The 12,632-nt window shown below is 33.7% G+C and overlaps 1 protein-coding gene across 2 annotated transcripts in view; it reads left to right on the top strand.

Annotated features, from left to right (window-relative positions):
- Nucleotides 1-1,429: 1,429 nt before the first annotated feature.
- The window catches only part of nfe2l1a (nfe2 like bZIP transcription factor 1a), a 21,599-nt gene continuing 10,396 nt past the window's right edge, over nt 1,430-12,632 (top strand). The window contains exons 1-2 of one of the 2 annotated variants that reach the window (NM_212855.2): nt 1,430-1,504; nt 10,758-11,391. In NM_212855.2, the coding sequence (NP_998020.2) occupies nt 10,876-11,391 (516 nt within the window). In that variant the 5' untranslated portion in view covers nt 1,430-1,504; nt 10,758-10,875. Of the gene's footprint in view, nt 1,505-9,044; nt 10,007-10,602; nt 11,392-12,632 lie in introns of those variants that run through there. The other variant, XM_087242401.1, reaches the window with a different exon arrangement.

The raw sequence follows: 12,632 nt of genomic DNA, 5'->3' as shown, positions 1-12,632 counted from the left end.
CGATCTGGTACAGAAACGCTCCGGTGGAGGAGCCACAATGGCGGATTTTATTGTGCGCTCTGCTGCTTTCTTGAATGTATTGGGCGGTCTGATAATTAAATTAATATTTAAGCGTCACGTCACTTGGTCCAACGAGTTTAATTACGTGTAACTGCCATTTACATAAAACACCTGTGCGAACAGGATATGCTATGAATTTATAATCAACAGCAGTTGACTTATGTAATGCCCCCTCTTGCTAACGCGACAGGGGGCAGCAAAGCTGAAGAGCTTACTTACACATAGATTACTGTAAACGTACATTTAAAACAACATTAGTAAAATGGTTTATTATTAGATCTATTTTAAGTATACATGAAGCAACATTATTACTATTATTATTATCTGGGAATCCTCTCCCTCACTAAATATTAGAGCCTATACAGAATTAAATTATTATTTGATGAGGATAATATTTAAATGATGATGATAATGATAATAAAAGCAAACATAATAGGCCTACATAATTTATAGGCCCTTTAGAATTTCTTTATAATAATATATTTATTATAAAAATTATATATATATATATATATATATATATATATATATATATATATATATATATATATATATATATATATATATATATATATATATATATATATATATATATATTATCCAAGCATTGTACACACATTTTATAAAATGTTATTAAATAATATAAATAAAAATATTAGATTATACATTATTATTATTGTAGTCAGTATTATTATTATCATCTGTACATCCTCTGTATATACAGACAAAAGCGCAAGATCACACTTTTTGTTTTGCACTAAATACTATCTTTAAAAAATGCTATAAATAAAATATTTTTATAAAGTTGTTAATAATAATAATTATTAATAATTGAGCCAAGGGTTGATTATGGTAATAACATTAAAAGTATAATATTATAGCATAGTATTTAATTAAATGGTATTACTATATATATATATATATATATATATATATATATATATATATATATATATATATATATATATATATATATATATATATATTTATTTATTTTTTTAATAAGGGTGATGATGACGCCCTTTATTGTTGTTCTTGCATTATCTCCCTCTTTTAAATTGCATTACAGAATAAAAGTCCACACTTTTTGCATAGGCTACTAAACTTTAAATACTAGATTTTAATTATAACCATATTACTACAATAAGGGTAAGCCATTAAAGTTCTGAAGAAAATAAATGTTATTGGAAAATCAGAAGTCTGTTGTAAACACTGATGAACGGAGTGAGCACGCGCTGTCTGACCGAAAGAAAACCGAAAGTCTCGTTTACGTCACGTAGGAGGAGACCATGCTTTCCAGCACTCACCGACTCCTGCCCCATAAATACACTCGCACATCATTATAGAGCATGTTGTGTGATTCAGATCATCCAGGAGGAGTAAGTGTTCAGTTCGCACGCCTTTATTTACTGACTTCCAGAACTCTCGTCTGCCGACCGACAAGGTAATGCAAATCACTTTCTATAAATCTATACAGTGAGCTTATTGTGAGAACTGATTTTGGATTTGTAGTTGTCTAAGCTTTGTCGTTTATCTTTTTCATATAGTCGGCTAATCACCTAAAAGTGTGTAGCTTATCGGTCAGGGTATATTCTGGCAAACCGTTTCCCAATCACGCTTTGCAATCGGCAAAGCAGAACGGAGCACACACCGTTTACCAATTCAGGATGGATAACTCGCAAAGCTAAACTTTCCTGCGTGCTTTCTTAACATATTGCTATCAATCCGCATTGAAAGCAAGAGAATATAAACGTAAGAGGCGGGGCAAGGGTTTACGTTTTTCAAATTAAAATGTTTAAACGTATATGTAGGTACATCCGAATAAATAAATTGTGGGAATAATTGGGGAATTATTCGGTAATTGTGATAAGGGAATTCAGAAACGTATTGTTTTTGAGTATGTGAAAAAGATAAACCTTGGTTAAATCATGAATTATAGCTCTAAATTGATAAATAGGAAAGGTTCAAGTCATTGAGATCGTTGAAGTATATTTAAAAGTTAAAAAATAATTAATTAATATAGTATCATATATTTATGTAGTTATTATTTATTTTCTTATAAATATAGACGCACACCGGTCACTTTATTAGGTACACCTTATTACATAGGTGTCAGTTAATTCTTTGAGGATAGGAGCTCTGCAGTTTTGCTCCAACCCTAATCAAACACAGCTGATCCAAATAATCAAGGTGATCAAGATTCTATTAAACACTTCGATTTACAATTACGATTACGAGTCGTGTTTGATCAGGGTTGGAGCTAAACTGTGGAGAGCTGCTACCCTCTAAGCATTTACTTTGACACCTATGTCTTACTAGTCTTCAAAACTGCCTTAATCTTTCGTGGCATAGATTCAACAAGGTACTGGAAATATTCCTCAGTGAATTTGATCCATATTGACATGATAGCTGTATGCAGTTGCTGCAGATTTTGTCGGCTGCATATCAATGACAATCTCCCGTTCCACCACATATATATATTTACTTTTTTTTTTCTTTGTAACTGCATGTGACAATTATTATATTTAAGATGTCTCAAAAAGATATTCAATTTACAAGCCAGAATTTTAGCATTAATCACTTTAAACTCAATTTAACCACTAGGTGGCAGCACAAGACCACTTATTGTGGATTGCTGCACTTGTAGGCTTGTTTTTCATTCTTAAAGTCACTAAAATTGAAGTGAAGACTGTTCTGAATTACATCTCGACATGGTCAATGTAATTACATTTAAAATAAAATTTTATCAAGCTTACAGCTTAATTTCTACATTATAATTTTCCAGTTATTACATTCCAGCATGTTTGTGTTTTAGTGTCATCCTAAATGATGAGACTAAAATAGCTTAAGTTTCCTAAAAGCTTTTAAAAGCTTATATATATATGCGTTTATGTGTATATATGCTCTATGTTTATGTGTCTGTGTTCATTCATTCATTCATTTTCTTTTCGGCTTAGTCCCTTTATTAATCTGGGGACGCCACAGCAGAATGAACCGCCAACTTATCCATCACTGGGAAACATCCATACACATTCATTCACACACAAATACTAAGAATTTAGCCATCCCAATTCACCTGTACCACATGTTTGTGGACTTATGGGGGAAACCGGAGCACCCAGGGCAGAGAAATCCAAGCGAACACATGGAGAACATGCAAACTCCACACAGAAACACCAACTGACCCAGCCAGGACTCAAACCAGCAACCTTCTTGCTGTAAGGCGAACATGCTACACTGTGCCACCGTGCAGCCCATGTTTGTGTTCCAATTGATTCATATCACTTAACATAAAGTTACTAATAACTTATTATCTTCATTATAAATCTGTGATAGTTGAACAATATATATATTTACCAGGCAAAAAAATGGATTTGTACTGAATAAAACACTTTTCTTAGTGCATTTATAAATAGTTATAAATAGTTTTATTCTAAACACCAGTACATAAAGTAGAATGATCCACCTTTAAACTAAATGAGCAGCTTATTAAATATGGTAATCTAACTACCCAACGCATTTGACCGAAAAGAAAACCTTTGACCAATGGAAAAAACTATTGCCACGCCCCTACTGGAAAAAAACCTAACCAATGAAAAAACGATTACCACGCTCCCTCATCCCTGATATGATACCTCTCAGTCCCTTTCAAATTTCACACTTTTATTAAATTATGCCTAAATTCAGTCGTTCAGTGCAATATTATATATTGTTAATACCTTTATAAGCTATTACATTAAATCTATCCCTATTAAAATTTGTGCATAATAGCCTACATAAATTTAAATATTTCATTAATTCCTTCTTACTTGTTTATGTAAAAAAATGTCCTGCAAAATCAAGCACCATGTCTAGCACTTATAGTCTTTTTGTCTGCATTTTTCTCTCTTTTTAAAATATATTTTCATGACAAAACAGTAACAGGGAGAGTTATTACTCTTACATGTGAAATAAGAAAATGCAGGGGGAAAAAACAACAAAGAAAGAAAACAAACAACAAAAAAATGTGGTATTAATAGGTTTGCATGAATCAAGCTTTGAACATCATCAATATATAAAAAGGCGAAAATGCGATTAAAGTGTATCCTTAAAAAGATTGTCACAATGCATTAAAAAATAGCACCGGTTTTCTTAAGCAACTATTACTCAAAAGTTATGTTTTCAAAAGAAGACAACAATTTTGAGGAGAAACGTGTCGCATTTGCACATTTAACAGCTTAATTCAACCCAAAATCTGTTAGTCACACCGCATTCAAAAAACAAATGTGGAGCTACAGATACTTCATTTACAGATCCACAAAACAAGCAAGTCACATCAAAATAACCATAACTATAAATAGATAAATTAACAGGATAGATTTTGTGCAAAATCTGTTTCAGTAGCACAAATTTATGTTTTTATTGTATGTTTTTATACAGAATGGTTATGTGCGTATGGTATGTAATACTTTTGGTTAAGATGGTGTGTGTAAATGGTACAGACGTATTTAGGCATACAAAAGGTAATATCTGTGTGTATAAGAACACACCAAATACAAACAAATATATGGATGGCAATTTTCAACAGAAAAAAAAAAAAAGTGCCTTAAAATAAAAAACAGAATTTTGACATAGGCAGTTGACACAAATTTTAAGTAAAAACTGTTATATTTATGTAGTTCAAAGTCTGTTTGAGAAAAAAGACTCACTCACTTTATTAATATTATATTTTTATGTTTTACTGAACTTTACCATAAAAATATTGCCAAAATACAGCCAAAAATATGTGTAATTGCTAAAAAGAAAAAGAAATCTTGAAATAATAATATACAAATAGTGTAAGAGCAATTTATCTGCATTGTATGGACATTTATCTTCATATAGTGTTTTTTTTTTTTAATAAATTATAAATAATATTTTTTCTCTATGACTTGTCAGAGTTGTTGGACAACAAAACTTAACTATTTTATAGTGGACTATTTTATAACTATTTTCATGAAAGTTAACAATGTAAATAAGCTCAGAGATAAAACTTAACAATTGCACATAGGCTTCACAGGGAGCTTCAGCCGCATGATTTGTATGGGGTCCTTCCAGTTTTTACTTTACAGAAATTAGTTTACAGAAATAAAGAAAATAATTACTATACTAATACTATTCAGTGCCATTTGTTTCCCTAGGGCATTATATGGTACAGAATAATTAAAAATTCAACAAGAAAAAATTTCTGATAAGATTATCCAATTTCAACAATAAGACCCGATTACAAGTGCTAAAATTCAATTAAATTTAAAATAATTACTCTAATTTCAGTGCAAGTGGCTGAATTGCCATGTCCCAGTTTATGTATGCTCAAGTTCAGTTAAAAGTATAATTTAGAAATCCGAATAAATACTATGCTTTTTATAGATTTTTTTATTGTCATATAATACTTCTCACCAAATGCTATAGTTTTTAATAAATTAAAATATTTTAATAAAATCTTTAAATTAATGTGTGTCCCTGAAATGGATGTCTCCTTACTTTAATTGTAATCCACATTAAAAAAATGCCCACTGATTCTTTCTCTAGTCACATGATTCTCAGGAATTCCCACAATTATGGAAATTGTCTACAAGAAGCAGAGTTAGTCTCACTCTTTTATCTTCTTTTATTTTAAGCATTTCAGAGTAGTTTTCTGTTGTGATAAAACATAACATGTCTACCCTGTTACCTATTTTCATATAAGGCAGGGGTGTCAAACTCAATTCCTGGAGGGCCGAAGCCCTGCACAGTTTAGTTCCAACCCTGCTCCAACACACTTACCTGTAGATTTCAAACAAGCCTGAAGGACTCAATTAGTTTGATCAGGTGTGTTTAATTGGGGTTGGAACTAAACTGTAGAGAGCTGCGGCCCTGTTGGAACTGAGTTTGACACCTTTGATATAAGGGAAACATTTTCTTTTCTTTTTTGTAATTTTGAGAAATACCGTTAATAAACATGTTTCAAATCTTCTTCAGATCATCATGTGCTAGCTCGTTGTTCACCATAATGGTAGTAATGCCTGAGTTTTGCAAAAAATGTCACTCCTGTTACTGTCCACACTGTTACTGTTTGCTCATGGCTTAAACATGGTTTATAGATCAGTTTAAACCATGTGCATGATTTTTTCAGGGAACGGCACGCTTGTCGGCTACAGAAAAGCGGAAATGATACAGGGCACGTCATGGTGCAAACCAAAATAAAATATTGATTTTAAAATAATAGTTTTATTTGCAATTTTCAGTATTTCACTATTTGTACTCTAATATCTGTATGAAAATGCTCTTTATATTTAGATTGGCTTTTTGGACAATTTATGTGATGTCTTAGATGTGACATTGAAAAATGTTGCTGTGTTTTCTTTGGATAATTCAGTAACCATCATTTTGTTATTGGTAATCGAATGAGAGTGTGGCAAACAAGTTCCCTATATAGTTCCTATTGTGTTAACCCTGGTACTCCTCTCTCCACCCTGTTAATGATTATTATATATTATATATAATAGTTTTTTCATATTAATTAAATAAAATCAACATAAATTACACATTTTTCTGGTTACTTGTATCCAAAGAACTGACAAAATTAAATCACTTAAAAACAGGATTTAATTGCATTGCAATCTATTTTTATACTAAATGAAATACATTAAATTTACAATGTGTCATCATAGCAAGCTTTTTTAGATAACCCTTGTTTAGTAATAGCTTTTAAAAAATACTATTGTTGGTGTTCTAAGCTATAACAGGCATGCGCAGTGTAAAGTGAGGGACATTTTAGCCCTTGGAAAATGTAAATATTATAGTAACTATTTATTTTAAACACCTTTAAAAAGGTATGAGAATGTTCTGTAAAAGGGAAACATTTGGCCTGTGTTACATGTGAAAATTCTATGTAGTATCCTGAACTGGATCAGTATATTTTTTCTTATAGTTCAACATGTGCTCCTTCAACTGAAATTATAAAAATACCAGAAAATGTAAAAAATAAATAAATAAATAAATCAGTGACAGTTACTACCCTGAAATGGCACTGAATAATAGGAATAACCCATAAATTTAAAAAAACGATTAATTAATTTTATTAATGAAATTTCTTAATTCGTGCATTCAGTCTTCTCTGTCAAATTGCATTACATCCTTTTTTTTTAAATAAAAGTTTCTTAATCTTCTGACAAAAGACTTCTGACTCTGTTCCCCCAAATTGTCATCTCTTGGTTGTACAAAAATAGAGGACTACTTGGATTAAAAATAGTCAGAGTATGAAGGTTACGATGAGTTATTTTATCTGAAGAAGGAATATTAGGTTAGTTGTTGTTCATCTTTATAACTATGACTGGTATTGTATTTAATTAAATTATTATTGACTACTGTTTTCTTAAAGTGCTACAATACTTGCAGATAATTGCTACTGTTTGCAATAGATTACGTTAGATGGCCCATAAGGAGCAAATATTTTAATCATTTATTGAATCACTTATTCGTTTTCAGCTTAGTCCCTTTATTAATCTGGGGTCGCCACAACGGAATTAACTGCCAACATATCCAGCTTATGTTTTACGAAGCTGAGGTCCTTGCAGCCGCAACCCATCACTATATATATACTTAAATCACCTACACCATGTTTTTGGACAGTGGGGGAAACTCAAGCACCCGGAGGAAACCCACACCAACACAAGGAAAACATGCAAGTTCCCCATGGAAATGCCATCTGGCTCGGCTTTGAGGCGATTGTGCTACACTGCACCACCGTGATATATTTAAAATACTAAAAATTAAATATTGTGCTGCTATTGTCACATCTTTTTACTAAAAGTAAATACCCTCTATTACTAGCCTACACTCAGTGTAGGCTTAAAAATATAGAATGGACGCAAATGCGCTGTACTTCACATTAACATTAGGCATATCTTTTCTTTTTTTTTTTCATTTAAACGTACGCCCACTTTTAATTTGAAAAACGTAAACCCTTGCCCCGCCTCTTACGTTTATATTCTCTTGCTTTCAATGCGGATTGATAGCAATATGTTAAGAAAGCACGCAGGAAAGTTTAGCTTTGCGAGTTATCCATCCTGAATTGGTAAACGGTGTGTGCTCCGTTCTGCTTTGCCGATTGCAAAGCGTGATTGGGAAACGGTTTGCCAGAATATACCCTGACCCTTATCACATAATTACTGTATAACTCATGAGGTCAGTGCATGTTTTGTGAGTGTGTGGGTCACCTCACTCACCTGTTGTGTTATGACAGGAAAAAAACATGTTCTAGTACTTTTTTGAAGTATGTAGTAGCTTATTTTGTTTTTCTTAACCCGCACCACTATTACATCATTGCGTGACTCAAGCTGCCTGTTGCCCAGTTATGAAGAAATAATAAAGTGGGTCAGCGGGAGTGTCACGCGTTATTGACTGCTGTTAATGAAGGTGATGTGTTATAGGCTACAGTTCCATCATTACAGCTTCAGTCAAGATAACCGAAGAGCATTCTGGAAGACTCGCGCCTCCACCTTGTGTGTTCATTGTTTAATCTTGAAACATGCTCAAAACTGAAAGTGAATTCACAATAGATGGTCTCGCGTAAACCTTATTGCTGTACTTACATATGAATATAGGCTATTACATATACATATTGAGTGATTAAAGAATACAAATGACTGACGACATACAGTTAAAGTCAGAGTTATTAGCCCCACTGAATAGCCCCGTTTATTTTCCCCCCAATTCCTGTTTAACGGAGAGATTTTTTTTCAACCTATTTCTAAACATAATCGTTTTAATAACTCATTTCTAATAACTATTTATTTTATCTTTGCCATGATGACAGTAAATAATATTTGACTAGATATTTTTAAGACACTTTTATACAGCTAAAAGTGACATTTAAAGGCTTAACGAGGTTGATTAGGTTAACTAGGCAGGTTAGGGTTTTTAGGCAAGTTATTTTATAATCATGGTTTGTTCTGTAGACTATCGAAAAAAATTAGCTTAAAGGGGCTAATAATTTTGTCCTAAATTTGTTTTAAAAAAATTAAAAACTGCTTTTATTCTAGCTAAAATAAAACAAATAATACTTTTTTCTAGAAGAAAAAAAACATTATCAGACATGCTGTGAAAATTCCTTTGCTCTGTTAAACATCATTTGACTTCAACTGTACTTCTAAAATATAATTTATATTCTGATCTAATTTATTAAAACTATTTTTCCCCAAAAATGTTTCGTTTTAGCCCACACTTTTGGGATGTAATGCAGCTTACTGACCGCCCGGTAGAAGTGTGGGCCAATCAGATGTGCCAGCTTGATCTCACAACAATTAAATTATTTTTTATAGACAAGGTGTATCAGTGACAAGCTTAACGCTTTTAACATATTTATGTGGATTAAACATAAAAAAAAATATTGACCCAGTGAAATCTCAAGAATTGTGTTGTTTCAGCTCATTTTAAATAAGTTTGACCGAGAAAAATTTTTTTTTTTGAGTGTTTAACTAAGGCATTAGACAGCTAAACACTTTTCAATAATATTTTAAGTTCTCTAAACGTAACATTTTAATTGGTTTAAACAATTCACCATATGTCTGTTTAAAATGATTGGTCATGCTTGAAATTCTGCTTTGACAACCGCACTGATTGGTCAATATATGTAAAATGACACAAGATGATCATTTTGCTTGTAATGCTGAATTTTGCCAAAGCAGAGCCAAGACAAAGGCACTACCTGAACCCATCTGACAAAACAAAGAGAAAAGTTAAATTAGTAAGTAACGCTTATATATTTTTTTTTCTTAATCTATATACTATCTAATGTTAGAATAGATACATAAATATTATCATTTAAGTAATCTGTTAATTCAATGAAAAGATCACTTTTGGTCAACTCAATTAATTGAGTTGTTGATTTTCCATCACTCAAACGAATTGAGGGAATCACTTTCCTCGGTCACACTTTATTTTGGTGACCTTACATTTCAACTAATTCTCATTAGATTATAAGTAGACTTTTAGGTTGGGGTTAGAGTTGGAGTTAGCTTTAGTGTAAGTTGACATGTCCTTGCAAAGTTTCTCATAGTCAGTTAAATGTCTGTTGAAGGAGCAGTATCAACAGATATTAAGCAGACAGTTCACTTATACTCAAATGGACCATCAAAATAAAGTGTTACCCTTTCCTCAAATCATTTGAATGGTCTCAACTAATTAGGGTTTGCAGTGTAAGCATATGAGGGCCCAATCTTATTGCAAACAATAGCCACTGTTATCTCCTTTAATCTAAAAGACAGCATAGGGTGTTTCGTTTACTATTTCAAATGGAGCACCAGTGTCATGGATATAATGAACATGCAATTTCAATCTCAAATGGCACACTTCATGTGCACTTGCACTTTCAGGGGACACTTACAGGCACCCCTGTGTGACCTCTCTGTGCACTCTATGCACACTAATGCCAAGCCTTCATTGAGGCAAGCTTTGAGGGAGTCTTTTACCTGAAATTTAAGGCATGGGTGTTGTGTTGGGTGTTGTGTGTGCATGTGCTTTATGTAAAGTTCTGCCTAGATCACACTTAGGCAAGCTAAGAGGAGATTAAAGGCAAATGCAGGGAGACCCTACAGTCAAAATGGCATTACGTCATGATAGTGTGGACTCGCACTTAGACTAAATAAAAATGTCAAAATCTTAAATTCTGATGTCATTTCATTTTTTTTTTCCAGAATATTTTGTCACTTCACTATTTCCTCAAAAACTCTCAAGCTTCAACTGTACAGCTGAATACAGAGACTAGCTAATTTTGCAGACGAGACTGATTTGACTCAGTTTTTGCTGCCGGTGATGGTTTGGGCCATGCCGGACCTGAAGAAGTACTTCACGGAGGGTTTGATCCAAGTGGCTATTCTTCTCAGTCTGGCTGGGATGCGCGTGGATGTGGATCCCTATTTGCCTCCTTTTAGCGAAATCATTCTGGGTCCAAGTTCAGCTCTCACTCAGACTCAGTTCCACAATCTTCGAAACATCCTAGATGGATACAACGTGCACCCAAAAAGCGTAGACTTAGATGAGTTCATCACAGCCCGCAGGCATCTGAGTTGGGTCCGATCGCTTGACCGTCTTCAAGTGCCAGCGGCAGAGTTGGAAGCCTGGTTGGTCCACAGAGAGTCTGACAATGCAGTCTCTATCCCCTCTCAAGTGGGCCTCCTTGAGGAAGGTGGAGGACTTGAAGATATGGAGGAACCCATGAGGCTGGGAAGCGGAGGAGAACTGAGCTATGAAGTAGCTGAGGATCAAAGCCTTGAAGCTTTCATGTCAAGAAGCCTCAACCATCCAGATGACGATGAACTCCTTAAAGAGGTAAGCGGTGAAGCCAGATGTTTTTCTCATTTTGCCCATGACCTGTTTTGTGGCTTGTTACATAATCGTTCAAGTACAAATTTGAGGAATGGAAGTTTGTGTTAGACAACACCCTCCATGCAAGGGTGCTGAAAACGTAAAGTAGAAAACACTTCTAAACTGTAACAATACATTAAATAATGCTGTTTTCAGTAGTTCTGATTAAAGAAATTCTGTTTTGGTGAGCATTAAAACAATTAAACTGTTTTGTAAAAATATTAGCCAAAGTCAGTTAAGCACAGTCTTTTTAGCTCTTTAGTTAGTTTTCTAATTGTCTTCTGCAGAAATGTGTTTATACAGGTTTAGCAAGGGAAGAAAAGTGTGTGTTATATCTGACTTTATTAACCTTAGAATTCAATTTCCTCATGGCATCAGATTTCCAGGTAAGCTGTGCCCTTGTAAAATAAGGAAGTGTTTTACCTTGTAATCTTATTTGGTCATCAGCTTGTACAGTTAAAGTACAACATGATAAATGACTTACATGAAGTCATTAACCCTAACTTAACCCATGATTTCAAATACAGAAAGCAGCCTAACTCCATCAAACAAACTCTATTTGCTTATTGCAATACTGAAAACACACATCCATACAGCACCGGCTCTACACCAGAAATATTCAGTCTGGCTATGCACATAGATTTGTTTTTGAGATGGACAGATGCGTGTCCTGCCTTTGCCCTGAGACACAGCTGTGTGTTAAGCAACTTCAAACATCTGATACTCCGTCCTGGCTGGGTTTTCCACCCATGCATTACTCAAGTGTTGCAGGCTGTTTTTATTCTACTGACCGTGAGAGATTCATGAGACCCAGATTATTCTGGGTAATGGGGCTAACATATGATCGCTGGAACATATACTAGCATGTTACATAAGTTTCTATGTTGTAAACACAACCACAACAAACACTTTTCAGACTCAAGAATAAAAAGAAACAATCCAAAAGGTGTAAAATTTCAAAGCTTACATTTTGCTTTGAATTATATGATCAGACCTGTGTGAACCACACACCAGCTGATTAGTGGAGAGGAGACAGAGTGATGAAGCCAATTATCATATGGGGATGGTTAGAAGGCCATGATGCACAGAGGCCAGTGGGCAAATTTGGCCAGGATGCCAGGGTTAAACCTCGGACCTCGGTTTAACGTCTCACCCGAAAGACGGCGCTCACTGAGCAGTATAGACTCCTCATCAATATACTGGGG

Source organism: Danio rerio, chromosome 3 (assembly GCF_052040795.2).
Source record: "Danio rerio strain M-AB ecotype USA chromosome 3, GRCz13ab, whole genome shotgun sequence".
NCBI lineage: Eukaryota > Metazoa > Chordata > Actinopteri > Cypriniformes > Danionidae > Danio > Danio rerio.
Note: the sequence above shows the minus strand (reverse complement) of the source record. Positions and strands in the feature narration are given on the sequence as shown.